Here is a 19405-nt window from a genome sequence, read left to right on the forward strand (position 1 = left end):
CCGATTAACCAACTTCCAAGTAGTAGAGAACGAAACATGTATGAAGGGCTAGTTGCTGGATATGAGGATGAAGATGATGATCTCTCAGAGAATGAGACCGAGTTTTTTACGGATGCTACTACAGTAACCCCAACAATTGGCTTGCATAAGAGCTCAGTGCCTTCTAAGGATAAAAATCAATGGACTACTGTGAAGCCAAAAAGAAGCAAAAGGATCCAAGAGCGTTCTTCAGGAGAAATAGAGCCTACGCTTGCTATGATGAAGAAGGTAAAATTAAGCTAAAAAACAAGAAGATGAGAAATCTTGAAGACTACACCAAAGAGTTTTGGGATGATACTTTGGGACTTACTTTATGTGTGTTGTGCTTGCGAAGTTTTTTTTTTGCAACTATGAGAAAGCCTGAGACTCATCTTAGAAAGGATCATTCTAAGATTGTTAAAGAAATCATGACTAGAAAGTAGGATTATCATCTCTACTTTTTTAAGTTCGATTGTAGGATGACTAATATGTTATCTTATGTATGTTAGGTTTGAAGCCTATCGATATAGTGTCTTTGTGCTCCTCCTTTCAATGATCTAACTCTTAGGGAGGCTTAGCTTGTAAGGTTTAACCTTTTGCAATAATATCAGGTGGGGGTATACCTTAACCCCAGCTTACTTTTTCAAAAAGAAAAAAAAAAAAAGTTTTCTTTAAGTTGGTTAGTGTATATGTTTGATTTGTTCTCCAGGGGATGCTAAGTACTTGCAAAAACATTCTTTACTTGTCCAATGCCTACTCTTATGCAAAAACATTATGTACTTGTTCAAAGCCTACTCTTATTCATTATAGATTGTTTTGGAATAAACTCAGAAATTGGTTTATGACAGTCTACCTAGTTAAATGTTAGTTAGTGTTATGAAATTGCTAATTCTAGTACACAAAATTGCTAATTAGAGCGGTTTACTAGTTTAGTTGTTATGAACTGCCATAGGTGTTAGTAAGATTTACTGAAATGTGCTGTTTTGTTAATGCTTTGAGATTTTGGTGTATCGATTTATATTATATTGTTTCACGATATTGGGCTTTGGGTTGTTAGCTATATCTTACTATGCAGAGCACTTAGTTAACTCTAGCTAGGTGATCATTAGGTGTCAACTGAAGGCTGTGGATCCAATGAAGCTTGCTTCATGTACTGTTGTCGGGTTAGTAACTAGGTCACACACGCATTGTTATCTAGATAAATAATGGTGGAAGCAGTTTTTTCCCTTCTAATTTTTCTGCTATCCAAAAAATTAGAAAAGCTCTTTTGTTTAAGAACAATTATCTGAGGGTATGAAGAGCTTTAATATCCAGTATGCTTCTAGGTGACCATGGTTAAGGTCCCAAAGTTAGTGCAGTAGTTGGTCCAGAGTTAAGATACCTGCCCTGTTGTGGTTCTATATTTGTCAATCTTGTTCTGTTTGGTGTGTGTGGTGTGTGTGTTTTTATTTTCAATATGCAAACCTAAGTTAATGTGAGTATGTGAGTATGTGAGCAGTGATTAGCTACTAATATATGTCTAGCATATTGCGTTCGAAGAAGTTTCATCTAGTGGTGTCTTGAGTAGTTGTAGTGGTAGTACCATAAATGTTGTACTCTTTCCATTGACTAAAAGCACTAAACTCAATTCTGTGTATGTTGCATGTAACTGATTAAGGTCTTATTCACTACCTCTGTGGGACCGTTATGATTATTCGTTCTATGACCAATAATCTATTAATTGTGAATCTCATGATTGATTTTGGACACAAACAACCAAACATACGTTTGGTAAAAGTAGTTAGGAAATTAGGAACCATATTCTCATTCTCAAAATGAGATAATCTATTATTATAGAATCATAACTAGCTAAAAAAGTCGAGAAACAAAAAATGTGGATCTTTTACTTGATATATGAGTTTCTTGTTTTGGCAGTTTACTCTATCTTGGTTCTTTTTTTATCATTAGAAGTTTGTTGTATGGTTGTTTTTTTTCATAGAGGTTTGTCAGAATATTTTTACAAGAGATGTAAACTTTACTTGGATCTCTGTCAACGGGTGTAAACTTTATGACTTATTTGTTGCTTTTGTGTGATGTATGACAGTCTGCTGGTAACTCAAGTGCTCTTTTCCTAACTGCTGCAGCTAATAACTTGTGCCTCAAGCTAGCCGAGGAACTTGGGGTCAATGGGTTACTTTGTTCAAGGCTGCAAGCGTACCTGCATTTGTTTCTCTTTTAGCTACTCCATATATCCTATATAAGATTTTTCCACCTGAAACTGAAGAAACTCTAAATGCCCTTGTTGTAGCAGCTTTGAAACTATAGCTGATGGTTCCTATGACAAAGAATGAATGGGTGATGGTGGGTACAATGCTTCTTGCAGTTTCATTGTGGATCTTTGATTGGGTGAGTTTTCAGCTCCCTACTTTATGATTATATTACTCATCGTGACAAAATCTTTATAAACATGCATTTTTTTTTTTTTTTTTTTTTTTTTTCTTCTAATCGGGTGTTCGGGCCAGCTTACACGCCACCTCGACTAATCCCGGGGCCCTGGTTGGAAATTCGACCGGGTACTGCTTCGCCAGTGGCCTTGAGGGGAATCGAACTCGTGACAAAATCTTTATAAACATTTATGGTTGACAATCAGATTAGTGAAGTATTTGACTTTTTAAGCAATGCAAGCGAGAAGAAAAAATAAGAAAGGAAGTGTCAGGCTGCTGACATGTATATTTGGACCCTGTTATGTGCATGAACTTAGTGTAGACTCCCCCTAGAAAATCAAGTGTCCTTGTTATTTAGATTTTGTGCTCATGAAACTTGATGGTTATTTAGCTTTGGCTTGGAAGTAGCCTGAGGGAATATATGAATCAGAAGCCATTGCATTTAAATATACGAGAATACGTATGGTTACAAGATAACAAAGGATCCAAAGAAACTATATAGAGTGAACAAACGCCAGTGTCCGAACCCATATAGGAGCCCTGCACTCATCGTTTCTTGCCATACAAATGGCTTATGGAGTGCCTGGTGTGTTGGCAGCGTTGACACTGGCATTCAATACTAGTCTTTTTGGTGGACTGACGCATTATAGTAGTGCCTGTCCCCAGGCCGCTGCATATTATGTAGGTACTTTCCTTTCTCCTGTTTTGTTTTCCGTTTTTCACATGTATGTTCAGCTCTTTACAAAATAATTGTTCTCTCCCTTCATTCTGAATAAGCAGAGATGTCAAACACAGACTCATTCTGGTAATTATATTTCCTCGTTCGTAGTCTTTTGTTTTTGTTCCAGTTTCTTACAAGCAACAGTCAATGGCTGCATTTGCTAAGCTTAGTTCTAGGATGTTTTTTCTCTTGGAATTCACTACTAAAAAAGAGACATATTATGACGCATGTTTTTCATCTATATTGACGGCTTTATTGAAAACCGTCAAGATTGGTATTTTGGTAAATTTTTTATGACGGTTGTTACAACATTATGTCGTGTATAACACAAACGTCAAGAAAATATGATGGTTTTATGATGACTGTTGTAGCATTGTGTCGTGTATAAGACAAGCGTCAAGAAAATATTATGGTTTTATGACAGCTGTTATAACATTATGTCGTGTATAACAAAAGCGTCAAGAAAATATGATGGTTTTATGACGGCTGTTGTAACATTATGTCGTGTATAACACAAGCGTCAAGAAAATATTATGGTTTTATGACAGCTGTTGTAATATTATGTCGTATATATCACAAACGTCAAGAAAATATTATGGTTTTATGACAGCTGTTATAACATTATGTCGTATATATCACAAACGCCAAGAAAATATGATAATTTTTTTAAGGTGAAAAACTTTCACAATTTTTAGCACAAATTGTTAACCTCAATTGAACCGTCAAGACTTTAAAAAAAAAAACATACACACCAACAAGAATAAGTGAAACGTCAAGAGTAATCAATACTGGTACCCGGCTAACTGAAGCGTCAAAAATTGAAAAGAGTCGAGGCAACTCGTTCATTTATGCAAAATGACGAATATATCGTAAGGAAACCAATGAAATTTCGAAATTCGAACACCCAACCTCTCCCTTATCCTCGTCAAAGTTCAAACCGAATTCACCTTGTTCTTGGTACGCCGCCCTAACAGTTTCATCTCATCCCATCCATCTTCATATATTATTCTTCATCTTATCAGTGCTAGCAACCCCCCATCCACCATTCTCCAAACCCTAAGTAATAATATCCCTTTCTCTCTAACCACTTACTAAAAATTTGACAATGATATACTATTTTTCCTACTGATTTCGAGAAGAGGGATTCAATTTTTTAATGGACTTATTGCAAACAAGTGAGTGTTTTTTTTTCAATTTTAATCTTTTTGTTCAATGTATTGGTCTAAAGTAGTTTTTCTTTTGAATCTAGTTTGTCTAAAGGAATGAATTCGTACCCCAGAAGACATCTGTGTACATTAGTCAGAATGATGTTCACACACCAGAAATGACTGTTAAAGAAACTCTTGATTTCTCCACGAGATGCCAAGGGGTTGGAGCGAGATACGGTAATCTAAACGATAGTTTCCACATATCCCCTTTTCTCAATTCGGTACACTTGTAAAGATGTTACTATAACAGATTTGCTAACTGAGCTTGCAAGGCGAGAGAATGCTTTAGGAATTTTCCCCGACACAGAAGTTGATCTGTTCATGAAGGTACACTTTCTCTTATTGTGTTATCTCACCTCCTGCTTCAATGCAAAATGTTTAAACCTTTAGATTCCAACTCCATCTTTGTCTTCAATTTGTCATATTTCAGGCGACCGCAATGGAAGGAATAAAAAACAGTCTTCAAACCGAGTATATTTTAAAGGTACATGATGCTTCTCAATTCTCATAAGCAAAAGTGAATATAACTATGCTGTAATCTCATAATCAAGATGCAAACTTATCACGTTCAATGTTCCCACTCAACCATCTCTAGGAGAACGTTCATTTTGTCGACAAGTAAGATTTTTTTTTCTCGTATGTTATTTCTTTTGTTGTTGAATTTGTATCCTGAATTATCCAACCGAGTTGAGACGTAAAGAATCAGGTGTTTTGCATTATTGTTATTTTGAATAGTGGACGATGAGCTAGCTCAAGGGAACACTAATTAAAGGGGAACTTTCTCATGTCAAGGTATTTCGAAGAAGGTCTACTGGTCTTTGTTGATTTGGAGCTCCAATGTAGAGTACGTTCTCGTTTTATGTTGCTATACTTTGCGTTTGCATCCTGTGTTTACTTGGTAATAGTTATCATTCTAGGCTCTAGAACACCTAACTGACACAAACGGTTGAAGTTTTTGCTGCTTTGGTTCAATTAGTGCTACTTAGAGAAGTATTGAATTTGATCATTTTTATTTGGCCGGGTTCATGTACACTAGTCAACAAGCTAGAGTTTGACAAATGCAAGTTATTTTAACGCCATTCTTTGGTTATATCATAGTCCATACTTATGAACATTTAGTTGGAAGTATGTAATTCCTCAATTTATTTATTCGGTAGTTTATCATAACTGAAATCATAGTCGAAGTAGTACGTGTTGCCTCATTGCTAAAATCATCTTGTGTACATGTATAACTTGTATAAGTGTATTTTTTTTATAAAAAAAAATCTTTTCATTATGAAAATCTAAGTTTCTTTTAGTTTTGACACAATAAAGAGCTGAATCTAAGATTGATTAAAGAAATTGAACGTGAAAGAACCAAAAATACACTTTCTGGTATGATGCCTATTACCGGATGCTACCTCAAGATAATTTAAGTTCTGCTCCATACATCCTTGAATGCCCACCTCTATAGCTTTGAGCTCCTGAGGGAGCACTGACTTAGAATCTATATGACCTCTATAAAGTGCTCTATAAAACTGCTCCATTGTGATCTCTAATATGGCCACCAAATCTAGTTGAGTCTGCTATAACGGAGACATCAGTATTGGGTGCAACATCATCTCGAGGTCGTCCTCTAAACCATGTGCAAGGGATAGGGATAACTTGCTGATAGGTAGCTTGAATTCCAAGCCTTTCTAGTGTTGCTCTTGAGATGGTACTTTCTTTGACCTTCTTAAACAATGACTGCAATTAAGTTATCTTGATTGTCTTCATGAATAACCAAGGAGCTGTGTTGCTTCTGCTTAAATCTCAAGTAGTTTCTCTCAACCTAAATGGCCATTTACAAAGTGGCATTCACAAGCAAATGACTAGTGTCCATTATTTAAGCCTTTCATTTTTTTTTTTTATCTCCTATATGCAAATTTGTATATGTCGAAACTCATGTCCACATATATGTTTAGCTACTTAGTGATCTGTCCACCCATCTTTTTGTTGCGGTTGAACTATGTTCACCTTTTGCGTGCAATATGTGCATTCATTCATGTGAACTGAGGGTTGGTTGTGTCCGCAGACTGCTCAAGCTTGTAGAAGTTGCTAAGGTACGACACATTTTAAAACTTTGCAAGGCACCTTAACGTTGCCTTGATATTTTTTTGGTCGTTTGGTTACACGTTTTGTGGACCATGAATTTGGTTAGATAGTGTGCTGAAATTCTTGTAGATTGTATATTATAATAACATGTATTTCCTTTGATTTTATGAGCCAAAGTTTGATGGCTCAAGTGGATACAAAACTTTATTTGTAACTGAATCTAGAACATCATAATTGTAAAGTGCATGTCATCACCCATGCAATGATTGCAAAAGAGAGAAGGAGTGAGTCATGGTTTTCCACAAAAATTATGATTTGGACCTATCAAGTTCAAGCACTGCCGTCACTATGTAGCATGACAGTCCTTTGCTTTTGCAGGTTAATGGGTCAAATTCTATGGAAGAATTGGGCAACCTTATTATATGTTTTGCTTTATATTTATAGATACCTTTTAATCAATCTTTCTAAAATGACTTCTAATAGTGCTTATGGTCTAATGCTATTATAATTTAAGGTGAACTCACCTTTCAAAAAAGTAAGGACTGCACTATTTGGACATATTAAGGTTTTGGAAAGCATATATATGGCGAGCCCAATTAAATTTTGCATTATTTGTTTCTCTTGTAGGAAGAATTACACTTGAAGTGTTTCTAACTTAACTAAGGTTGATGGCTTGATTGGTGAATGGAAGACGAAGGCCATGGAAAGGTCATATTATTTGATGAAGTTGTTTTGTGATTAGGTTTTTGAGATAATTATTAATGAAAAATATTATGTTATTCAAAAGTTTCTTTTTTTTTTCTTGAACGGAATGGAAATATTTTTTCCAAAGCTGTAATATTTGTCATATTATTGTCTAGAAATGTAATTGATGATACACTGCCATATATATAGTAATTACCGTAATTATGGTAATTACAATTTTTTTTTTTGAAATTATAAGAAAGTTTTCATGACGCGTTTTTGCTCAAAATGACCTTAATCATGTTAAATCTTGTCGCTTTTTTGTCTTCAAATCTAGACAGATTTAGTAAAACCGTCATAAAAAATTGCTACTTTACGACGCTTCTAATATAATTTTTGTCATTAAATGTTGGTACTTTATGACGTTTTTTGTTAACTTTTATGATGGGCTCTATAATGACGGTTGGTTTTTAAACGAAAAAATGTCATTAAATCTATTTCATGACGGCTAAAAGCCGTCATCACAAGTCATTTTTTTAGTAGTGATTTAAAGGTTATACCATATCACACAATGTCCGGCCAATACTGAGTTCGGACACATGTAAATTGCGGTTCCAATGAGTAACTAGAAGCAGCTGCAATTGTATGTTTTTTCCCTACTGTCTTGTAGTTTCCCTTTTCCTTCTGTCTTGTAGTTTCCTCTTCATTGATTTAATAAAATCCCCTAGGGTTGCCTTAAAAACGTTAATTAGAAGCAGTTGAAAGACAGATAGCCACACTGACACATGTCAGCATTTTGCACATGTTTGAACTTTAAGCAAGTAGTGTAGTTGCGTAATGAAATTGAATGTGTAAGGCTGTGAGTTAATTAGGAAATCTCAAGTGAAAAATTGTTTGAGTATCAGCTTAGCAACTCATATTTGTAACTCTAATTCACTTCTTTCCATATTTGATATTTTAAGTCCAAGAAACTGACAACTTCTCCCTTTTTCCTATTATTAGCTGGTTATGTAGATGTTCCCAATTGCTTCATACTGGGTTTTATATATATTGGCCTTGATCAATGTTGTGATCTGGGGAGGAGTTGGTACACTCTGGTGGAAGTTTATGGAGCTTTCACTACACCAGATTGGTTAATAAAAGACAGGTTAAAAGACGCTAACATTAGTGCCGAATCTTTGGACCCGTAACCAGCGCCGTTTATATTACAAAAGTCTCGTTTATTTTTTGTTTGAAATACTTAAAAAGAAAAGCCCAATATAAACAGCCCAAAATGAAATAAAACCACCGAACTCTTTTTTTTTTTTCATTTCATTTCTTTTTTTCATTTCTCGAGAGGTGATTTACTCAGAGGTGATTTACTCAGAGAGGATTCCACTCTCTTTCGTTGTCCTCAATAAGGTGATTTTTCATTCTCCTCAAATCTAATTAGAAACCCTAGTTTTATCATTATATCATTATATTCTCCTCAAATCGAATTGTTAAATTCATTGATTTTGTTGATTTGAATAATTTTGATTTAGTTATCTTATTTACCTGAATTTTAACATTGATTTGAGAAATATTTTTGAATGAGTGATGCTTTTGTAAATATTTTTGGTATTTTTGAATAATCGATGCCAATGCCAATGACATGGTCGAGGGCCCATTGAAGGGTCTCGTGATGAGAATTCCTTAAGCTGGCGTCCATGACAATGACGACAAGTCACATTATTATGAATTTATGGTCCCTAGTTAGCTTAATTTGAGAAGTATCATATATATTCTAGAAACCATATATATGTTTCTCAAACTTAACCTTCTTGTCCATCAATGAGCACAACAACCAAGTAGTGGGACTATTATAATCTTCAAAAAAGCAAAACGAGCCCGGTTTGATGTGTTATTTACTTATTTCACAACAAATCATGTTATGTTGGGCTACTTTATGAATTGGTTTGAAGTTCAGGGTTAAGGAACCCTATTTCTTGTTCCCTATGGTACAGTACTATCAACCTTTGACCATTCAACAATGAGGACACCACATGTAGATTAGGAAAAGGAACTTGGTGCTCTTGTCCATGTGTGAGGTGTCGTAATGTGAGTGGAAGGGTTGATCCGAAAATAGTGGCTGACCATTTAATTCGTATTGGAATAGACCCATCCTATACGACATGGTATTTTCATGGGGAATCATTTGAAGAAGATGCAATCAATGTTGAGGCTGTTGGTCCTTCCTCCCATAGCCAATATGAAGATGGCTATTCTCGAGACATTGATTTAGTTAGTGAAGAGTTAGGATATGTTCATCTTGATGGTTTGGATGAGTTCATGGATGGGAGTACTTCAGATGAAGATCGAAATGTAGATGAGATGAGCTTGGACGATGATTCAAATTCTCATAATGAGTACCACTGTCATCAAAATCCAAATGATATAGGGAAGGAAACGAAGTTTAACAATTTATGGGAGGATGTGAAGAGGCCTATTTATTCATCTTGTAGGAACAATCAAACGAAGTTATCAGAATGATTGATTTGGTTAACCTTAAGACGAAACATCAGCTGTCAGACAACTGTTTCACCGATCTATTGAACACTCTAAGAGGAATTCTCCCTGAAGATAATACCTTACCAGTCAGTACATACGAAGCCAAAGAATTGATCAAGTCCTTAGGTATGGAGTATGAGACGATAGATGCTTGTCCAAATGACTGCATATTATATTGGAAAGATGATGAAAGTCTACAATGTTGTCCAAGATGTGGTGTAAGTAGATGGAAGAATGAAAAAGGTGATGATCTCTTAGAGAAGAAAAAACTCGTACCAGCGAAAGTATTGAGATACTTCCCTTTGATACCGAGGTTGCAAAGATTGTATAGGTAACCCTCTTGTTTAAATACTTATAACACATTTCCATTTTGTTTTAACACATAGCCAATTAAGATATTTATGTTTTCGTAGTGTTCCTTGGATTGCGGAGCAAATGACATGGCATTCGAGGGCGGTTGTCGATGAAAATAGAATGCGTCATCCAGTCGACTCTCTTAATTGGAGTACAATTGATGCTAAGTATCCGGAGTTTTCTTTTGAGCCTCGAAATGTCCGTCTAGGACTTGCAACGGATGGGTTTAATCCTTTTTCTCATCAGAGCAATTCGTATACTTGTTGGCCTGTTATGGTTGTTCCCTATAACTTACCTCCATCTCTTTGCATGAATAAGCAATTTGTTATGATGTCTATGTTGATACCCGGGAAGAGTAGTCCAGGGAAAAATATTGATGTTTACTTGCAGCCTTTGATTGCAGAGTTGAAAGAGTTGTGGTCCACGGGCACTCCATGTTATGATTCTTATACTCAGTCTACTTTTACCATGAAAGCAGTTTTATTATGGGCTATTCACGACTTTCCTGCGTATGGCATGCTTTCTGGTTGTAGAATTGGTGGAACTTGTGGTTGTCCTGTTTGTGCCGAAAATACGTGTTCAATTAGATTGAAACATGGGTCTAAGACTGCATATATGGGTCACAGAAGATTTCTTCCTGAAGATCATCCTTTTAGGCATCAAAAGAAATGTTTGATGGAAAGGAAGAACTTGAGACTGCTCCATCCCGATTGACCGGTACTCAGGTGTTGAGCATAGTAGAAGGGTTTGAAACGGTGTATGGAAAGGGGGCACCAGATAATGGTCCTAGTGCGTGGACCAAATGCTCAATTCTAACTAAGTTGCCATATTGGGAGGCATGTAATGTTTTAACAATATTTTGAATATGATTTATCATGTGTCATTGTCATTTGAATGTTTGTATAATGCATGAGGACTTGTGTGTCTTTCACAATTTGGATGTGATGCATGTAGAAAAGAATGTTGGAGGAGAATCTCATTGCAACTATTATGGAATTGGACAAGAGTAAAGATGGGTTGAAAGCACGCCTAGATTTGAAAGAGATGAAAATTAAGCAACACTTGTGGCCCATAGAATCGGGGAGATAAGTTACTATTACCAAAGGCTGAGTTTGCTCTATCCGGGTTGAGAAAAACTCTTCTTAGAGACTTTGTCCACTTTGAAGGTACCTATTGGATATAGCTCTAATTGGAGGCGACATGCAAGCAAAGGGTAGATTTTGAATTGAAAGGACTGAAGTCACATGATTATCATATTTTGATGCAACAATTATTACCATTTACTGCTAATGCATGCTTTTAAAAACACAAGCCATTCGTGTAGCTATTGGGCAATTGTCAACATTCTTTAAAATCCTTTGCTCCAAAGTAATTTACCGTGATGAGCTTCGTATTGTGAAAGAAAGAGTAGTCGAAGCATTATGTGTCTTTGAGAAATATTTTCCACCTTCGTTCTTTGTTATCATGACACACCTTGTTGTGCATTTGGCGGAAGAAGCAGAAATTTGTGGACCAGTTTGGAGTCGGTGGATGTACATTTTTTAGCGGTAAGTCTTTTGAGCAAATCATGCTTATTTTTGTTATTGGTTATAAATAATATTTTGGTGATGACATGTCTTAGGATGTTGAGATCTTATAAGAAGTATGTAAAGAATCCGGCACACCCTGAAGGTTGTATTGCTGAACGTTATGTCATTGAAGAATCAATAATGTACTGCATGGAGCACATGCCTAATGGCTCAAAGGGAAGCCACAAGCGAGGCAAGGAGAGATATATTGATGATGATGGTGAATTTGTAAGCGAAAAACCCCTTAACAAAAAAGGTGTACATACACTAACTAATGTGCAATATGAACAAGTGCGAAAATGGGTGCTTCAATGTTCAAAAGTTGCGATTCCATGGAGAAAGTAAGTATAACTAGTCAAGGTTATCTTAATTTGTGACTACGTAGCTGGGGAGGCATATATTTGACTTGTATTAGTTTTGTTTCATATTTAGGAAATACCAAGCATACGTCAATGGATTCAAATCCAAAGAAATGCATAAACGTAAAAGCAACGATCCGATGAGTTTTATTTTTGGTTAAGGCAACAAGTAAAACATCTTGACACCGAATTCAACATTTAAAGTTCAATTAATATTAGGTAGTTTTGTTCAATTAATATCATATATATGTTGGGTTTTTTGACAGCTTGAAAACAGTGAGATGTCTGTCATCAAGAGACTTGCTGATGGTCCGCGACTTTCAAGCAACATCTTATAATTCCTATCAAGCAAGTGGATATGTGTTTTCTCTGCGCTGAATGGGAAATTAACAAGACAACTCAGAATTCGAGTTAAAATGAACGCGATGACCAGTTTTCGCTCGAGTGCTAAAGATAGGAATCTTATCGATGAAGAAGCTACCTATTATGGGGTCATAAGACAAATTCTCGAGTTGAACTACTTTGACTTCACTCAAACTGTATTTTATTGTGATTGGGTTCGAATTGAGGATAAAGCGAATGGATGTTACTTTGACCCCGATATTAATTTAGTTTTGTGAATTTTAGCAAGTTTCGAAGAAGTTCAAAGTTTGAAGATGAGCCATTTATCCTAGCATCTCAGGCCTCTCAAGTATTTTATTGTAAAGATCCAACAAGGAGTGGCTGGAATGTGGTGTTAGATGCTCCAAAGAGACTAACTAGAGATATGGATGCTTATGAAGACCCCTTGACTTTTGAGTCTAGAGTGCCTAGAGAATTTTTATATACATCACATTTAGAAGATGTTGGAGAAATAGGTGCAGATTGTGTACCAAAAAATTCTCGTATTTTGAAAAAAAAAACGGTGAATGAATGATATGCATTTGTAACCTAGTCCAATGACATTGGAAAAGGCAGGAGAAATATATGCATTTGTAACCTATAATCAGTCCAATTGGTACATGTTTTTTCTTTATGGATGTTTCTGAATGATTTTTCTGTTAGCCAATGATTGATACTTTGCTCTGAACACTTGAGCATTTGTTATTGTACACTTTTTATGCATGATTTATAAGATGTTGTGTCATAAGATTTATAAGATGATTTATAAGATTGATACTTTGTCTAGCATTACTTTGTCTAGTATAGTCATTAAGACATTTTAGACTTTGTTTCTCCATTGTACAATATTTGAGCCAATAATCTGTTTTTGCTTTTTTAGGATATGGCGGACTGTGAAAAAACGCAAAGGTATATCTTAGTGATTAAAGATGTGTAAGTTTCATTGAATATGCTATTTTCTAATGGTTTGTGTTCTATAAAGAGCTCAAGGAAAAAGTTAAAAAAAGGCCAAGAAGGAAAAGGTTGTGATGCATGATGTTATGCCTACAAATACTTCGAGGGTTGAGGTAATTTCATGACTAGGTGTATAACTTTCATTGCATTTTGTGCGTACTAATGATTTGTTTAAAAAGGCCAAGAAGGGAAAAGCTGTGATGCATGATGATAAGCCTACAAATACTTCGAGGGTTGAGGTAATTTCATGACTAAGGTGTATAACTTTCATTGCATTTTTTGTAATGGTGATAATTCACCGTCCTCTCATTTCTTTAGCTCACAAGCAACGGTGATAATTCAAATTTTCTTGTATGCTTTGTTGTTTTTATTCAAATCAAGTGTATGTAGTTCCAATCTGTTGTCATTGTTCATATTTTGTACTGAATCTGAAAATTGATTTAGTTTTGAAATCGAGTTTTGATCGGTTAGGCCTCACATTGTCTAGATATGTTTATATTTGATGAAACAAGTGTATATCTAAGTATCTAACTGCTATCAATCCCTTGCATACTTAATCGATTGTTTGTTAAGTAATTAGTAATATAAGTACCTGATTTAATTTCTCTGCTCTCAGTTCTTCTTATATTTGTTGAAAAGTAGGAACCATTGAGTACACTATTTTTTTCTTCTGGTGTTGGATAAATGTTAGATTGTTTTGAAAATGGGCAATGTTTTGTATTAGTCTTGTTTATAGATTGCATATAATTTAAACGTTGTTTTTCGCTATTCAAGTTAATTAAGCTTGTATCTCTAAAATCTAAATCCTATACTCCCTTACATCTTGAGCAATTGTTGTTGTACATCTGTTCATTTGTTATACTATTACAGACTTATAGTTTTGTGAATAATTTCTTTCATTTCTTTAGGATATGGCAGACCTTCAGAGCGCACAGGTATATTTTGATAACTAAATATATGAAAGTCACTAAGTGTCAACGAATATGCTATTCACTATTGGTTTTGTTTTATGTAAAGAGCCCAAGCAAAAAGAGGAAAATGGCTAAGAAAGAAAAAGCTTTATTACATGTTGTTATGCCTAGAGATATTAATGAAGAAATGACAGAGGTAATATCATTAACTAAAAGTATATAAGTTTTATGAAGTATGTCGATTACTAACGGTTTGTGTTATATAAAGAGCCCGGCACAAATGAGAAAGAAAGCAAAGAAGGATAAAGCTTCAAAACAGGATGTTTTGGCTGGAGATATGAATCAAAGAATATATAATTCTACTTCAAGGGGAGAGGTAATGTCATTACTAAAGGTATACAAGTTTTATGAAAATGTCGTTTACTAAAGCTCATATTACTTTGAAGAGCTCAAAGCAAGGGATGAAAAGAATTGAAAAGAAAAGGCTTCAATATATCTTTGCGTTGACTAGAAATGAAAATGGTGGAGTAACGATTTATCGATTCAACGACAAAGGTATCTTCATTACTAAATTGCTAAAGTCAATAAATTTCATTAAATAATGCTATCTACTAACAGTTTCTGTTAAGGGCTCAAACCAAGGTACAAGAAATGCTGAAAAGGGAAAAGCATCACTATATGTTGAGAGGGAAGTGAGATAAATGGAGCATGCAAGTCCGATTCATCGGCTAATCCATTTGCTACTGTGTACTTGAAAATTAATTGGCCAATATATATAGTCTAAATTATATACATCTTCCTTTTGTTGAGTTACTTGATTGATCATCCACTCCATACATCTTCCTTTTGTTGATTTACTTGACCAATATATAGTCTAAAACTATGTGAAACACCTACCTGATCTTACGATTAAAAATCTCGCTAAGTTACCATTACCTGATCGCTTAAAGTTATTCTCAATTTCAGGATCAGGTGCTAGGATGTGCCATCAAGGTTCAATGCCTTCGTTTATATCACGATTTTTTGAGCAACTTGGTGGTAATGAATTTTGAGAAACAAGCTTAACCTTTTCTTTAAAGTTAATTACTGGTAATGAATTTTGAATGGGTATACTTCATCTTTTTCAGGGTCGTCATCAAGTGCTTTCCAAGTTTCGCGGCATGATGATGGATCTTCTAGTACATAAACTTTTCTCTCAATCACATAACGCGATAGCATTTTTCATGGAAAGAACGAAAATAATTTTTGGGTTTTTACTTAAAGTGATTGGATTTTGTGATTGTATAGGAAATAAGAAAATTGAATTTGATGGATGGACAAGCGGTTGGAGATGATTAGTGATAGCTATTCCAGTGCACTTGGTGGAACCGCGAAAACCCATTGTCCTATATTTTATGAAAGTTTTAAGGATGTGCCTTCTCCGACTAAGAGATTGATTTGGAAGAAAATTAAGGTTAGTTTACGATGTTAAGTTCTTAATATTAATTTTGTTGTCTTTCTACATTGGTGCATGGCTAGTTAAGGAATGATCCTAAACAAAAATATATTGAAATGTAAAACAAAAGTACTGCAGATAAGAACTATTAGTGTCGCTAGTTGGAACTAGGATATTTTCATTTCCGACTGAGTAAATTGGGAGTGGGTCTCACAGTATAAGATATTACAAAATCGGTAAACCGTGAAAAGCGGGCCGGTGATCCTAAAGGAATGATTCATGGGCTTAATATTCAACTTTGTTTTGTTTCACGATACACTTCAATTCCATTCAAACATTCATCATGAAACCAGATTGTGTAGCTGTTTCTCATATAGTCATGGGACAGTTTCTTTGAGTGGACATGCCCCAAGAAATTATGTGCATATTGGTTCACCCAAGTTTCAATGGAATCATTTCGTTTGTTCACGAGTTTGATCCAAATTCCAGACATAAGCCTTTTTTCATCTTTGTCCTCGATCTACTTTTGCCTTGATGTACACCGGGAATACTTTCAAACAGTAAGAACCAGCTACCTAGTGAGGGGGCTGCGACATGGACATTGGAGCATTAGACATATATAGGGGGGATGCTCGATGCAGATTGCCCCCTTCAAAATTTCATAGTATACGTATATTGGGAATATTTTATGTAATAATTTACGATGTTAGTTTACGATGTTAAGCTTGAATACTCTGCTTCTCTTAGTTGGAAGGTAATAATTTTTTTTTTTTTTTTAATTTGGGATTGTTTGATTTTATCTTTGGTTTTGTTCGGGGTGTTTTTTTATGCTTTGATGAATGAAATTTACTGTTTTGGTGTAAAGGGGTTGTTGATTTATGGTGATTTTCATGGATTGAGTGTGTTTTTGTTGATATGTAGGCTTGTTAGTTGGTGGGTATTCGTTTTTTTAGTTGATTGTAATGGAGTTAGATTAAAGTTTGGATTTTTTGCCAAATGGGCATTTTAAGAGATAAAAGGGATCTTTTCTTTTGGGGTGAATGTGAATAGTTGACATATATGATGAGTCCTGAAATGGGTAGGTTTTGATTTCTTAGGTTTGTTTTGTTGGTTGAGTACAATCTCTCATTGTTTTTTGAAATGCTAGTTACTAGATGCAGCTTTTTTATTATTATGATTGGTTTAAGGTTTGCCCATATGCCATAGTCAGTCAAAGAGTTACTAGCTTTGTGGTACTTGAGATGATTTGGGGTGATGTGGTGTATTTGATTGGAATGGAACAAGATAAGTTTTGAGGGGGTGGCGGTGTGTAAATTTTATTCAGTCAAAAGTTACAGTGGCCATAACAGCTCAGGGCCTCAGGATGACCAATGCCAATCTCATGTATGATGTATCTTCAATGTCTGAAATAGCATAGTCTTCCAATAAATGCGGGGACGAGTATGGTATTGCTGAAGTGTACAAGAAATGTCAACTCAAGAAGTTTGCTAAGTCTTGGAGGGAGTACAAGCATCGGCTTCGAGTTAAACATTATGACAAGTATGACAATGACGATGAAAGGAAGAGGCACTGCCCAAAAGGAGTGAAGCGCGAAGATTGGGACAGGTTTGTAGATAATGAAGCAAAACCTTCTAGGAAGCGAATGCGGCTGGTGGGCAAGAACTCAAGAAAAGCCTTGAAATCATTACATACATCAGGAAGGAGAGGAGCAGCAAGAACCATCCATAATTTGGTATGTTCCTTTACATCTCAGTTTATGTGAAGTCATAAAACCAGTTTCTATTCCAAATCGGTTATTATATACTTTTTTTTTTTCCAGAAAAAGAAGAATCCAAATGTTAAGATCACCCGAACACTTTCATACATGGCTATCCATACACGCAAAGATGGTTCTTTTCTTGCGCCGGAGAGGATGGTTCTTTTCTTATGCTGCCTTGTTTTGTACCTTCTCTTGTTCTAATTACTCCTTTGTTGTATGTCTCCTTTCCTGCTGTATATTTGCGTAGATATTGTATGTAAGGAATATGTTATGAACTTCTGATTCAATACAACTTTAGACAATAGATTCACAGGTGTTTTTCTATTGTAACAGGCTAGAATTAATGCTATAATTGAAGATGACCCATCTAGCATTGACTTGGACTTGGACAATGATCCAATTGCACAAGTATGTGGTCCCGATCAATATGGTCGTGTGCTTGGTATGCGTGTTGGTGTGTCAAAAACTTCTCTCATAGTATCAGGTCCTGCCAAAGAGAAGCTTCACCAAGAGACTCAACAACGCACTATGGTTGAAAAACGGGTTGGGACTATAGAGAAACATATGATTACGCTCACCCAAATCCTGATGGAAATAAAAGATCAATGTACAAAGAGCGTTGCTGCTGATACATCAACATCTAGTGTACTCTACTTAACTTATATTGGCTGGATTTCGTAAGTGCTTTTTGCTTAGTTTGATATTCTTTGCTAATGTATATTTGTTTTGTAGGTACGGGAACCAGCAAATACACAATCCTGTGGAAACTATTCACATGGTATGCAGTTGTGTGAATTGTTGAACATGCATAGGAAGTGGTTGCAAAGGGGACGAGCAACAAAAGCTTAATGTTTTTACTGATATGAATGTCAATTCCTCCCCGGAAATGTACAATGTCCAAATTTCTCTTGTCCTCGGTCGCAAATGAGATTGTTTGGGTCAAAAAAGACATTTGGAGAGCTAAATTTTCCTGCAAAAGTCAAATGGCCAGCCATTTTTACTTGTTTTATTTAGGTATGACGTTGTTTATTATCTTTACTCCTATATTGACAGTTAGTATGTTCTTGGTGTTTCATCTCCTTTTATTACTTTCTTAGGATTTCAATGTTGTGTTAGTGCATGAAAACAGTTAGTATGTTCTTGCTGGAACTCAGAATGGTAATTCATCCTTGCTCAGGTTAAAACTTTTCTTCTCAACACCCAAAGAAATATAACTAGTAGACCAATAACAGCAAACTTTCCCATTTTTCAACTCCCTAACTTGTGTCAACTTATGAGAAAATGAAGGGATAAATACTGGTATGTATCACCAGAAGCTCATCATTAATATATATCTTTTGAATAGACATGATAGAGACTAAATTAATGGTATTGATCTCCACAACCCCTATCCCAATACCATGTACTTGACTTGGATCATTGGTCCTGCTTTGCTAGGACTCAAATCCTTGAGGCATTTAGATTTGAGTTTCAGAGTTTGAATTCTTTTCAAGGCATCTCTATACCTGAATTCTTTGGTTCATATCGAAAAAGAGATCGAAAGATCTGTGATTTTTTTTAAACTTATTATTAGTCCTTTTCATTCTGAGTGCATTGCTTATTACCATTGTGAATATTGATTGTGGAAAAACAGTAGTCAATGATGATAAATCTAAGGCTTGTTTCTCATAAACATTCATGATTTGCCGACTAAGAGCTTTAAGCCTTTCACGGGCTTGAGAGTTAATGATGCTTTATTCCTTCCTTGGATGTCCGAGACTTTATTGTGTTATTATAACTTGTTATTATTGTTTAGTTTGTTAAAAAAAGTATGATGGAAGTGATGATCCTTTCCCGACTTATCGACAATGATTATACTATGCGTTTAAATTTCTCTTTTTAGAGATCTATCAAGCCCGGGGACTCGATCCATCAATTATGATTTTCTTGTAATTGAATTGTATATGGTATTGGTTAGCTAAGGAATTAGTATATGTGTAGACAATGTTGGTGATGATTAGTGTCATGTGTTGATTAATGTACAGCATT

At 35.3% G+C, this 19405-nt stretch overlaps 3 protein-coding genes, 1 long non-coding RNA gene and 1 other non-coding gene across 7 annotated transcripts; all 5 read left to right on the forward strand.

Annotated features, from left to right (window-relative positions):
* The first annotated feature begins 4009 nt into the window (after positions 1 to 4009).
* LOC147477059 (uncharacterized) lies at positions 4010 to 5201 on the forward strand. Of its 3 annotated transcripts, none has more exons than XR_015209360.1 (4): positions 4010 to 4337; positions 4412 to 4547; positions 4621 to 4697; positions 4801 to 5201. It is a non-coding gene; the product is annotated as an uncharacterized LOC147477059 (long non-coding RNA). The 3 variants fall into 3 exon arrangements; XR_015209361.1 differs by having other exon boundaries at positions 4412 to 4697; positions 4801 to 4988; positions 5106 to 5162; XR_015209359.1 differs by having other exon boundaries at positions 4412 to 4697.
* Positions 5202 to 9534: 4333 nt separating this feature from the next.
* On the forward strand, positions 9535 to 10751 carry LOC147477060 (uncharacterized). The gene is made up of 2 exons (XM_086583856.1): positions 9535 to 9987; positions 10070 to 10751. Exons 1-2 carry the CDS (start codon positions 9635 to 9637, stop codon positions 10722 to 10724), a joined length of 1008 nt encoding a protein of 335 aa, XP_086439982.1. The 5' UTR covers positions 9535 to 9634; the 3' UTR covers positions 10725 to 10751.
* A 3324-nt stretch (positions 10752 to 14075) lies between these two features.
* LOC147477061 (uncharacterized) lies at positions 14076 to 15369 on the forward strand. Its single transcript, XM_086585909.1, has 6 exons — positions 14076 to 14207; positions 14290 to 14379; positions 14452 to 14559; positions 14630 to 14738; positions 15150 to 15221; positions 15311 to 15369. Exons 1-6 carry the CDS (start codon positions 14184 to 14186, stop codon positions 15367 to 15369), a joined length of 462 nt encoding a protein of 153 aa, XP_086442035.1. The 5' UTR covers positions 14076 to 14183.
* Positions 15370 to 15495: 126 nt separating this feature from the next.
* LOC147477062 (uncharacterized) lies at positions 15496 to 18226 on the forward strand. Its single transcript, XM_086585910.1, has 5 exons — positions 15496 to 15636; positions 17036 to 17350; positions 17438 to 17533; positions 17711 to 18022; positions 18110 to 18226. Exons 1-5 carry the CDS (start codon positions 15496 to 15498, stop codon positions 18224 to 18226), a joined length of 981 nt encoding a protein of 326 aa, XP_086442036.1.
* A 964-nt stretch (positions 18227 to 19190) lies between these two features.
* LOC147477063 (small nucleolar RNA Z103) lies at positions 19191 to 19289 on the forward strand. The gene has a single exon (XR_015209935.1). It is a non-coding gene; the product is annotated as a small nucleolar RNA Z103 (small nucleolar RNA).
* Positions 19290 to 19405: the final 116 nt, after the last annotated feature.

The sequence above is a fragment of the Coptis chinensis genome, chromosome 9, assembly GCF_015680905.1.
Source record: "Coptis chinensis isolate HL-2020 chromosome 9, ASM1568090v1, whole genome shotgun sequence".
NCBI lineage: Eukaryota > Viridiplantae > Streptophyta > Magnoliopsida > Ranunculales > Ranunculaceae > Coptis > Coptis chinensis.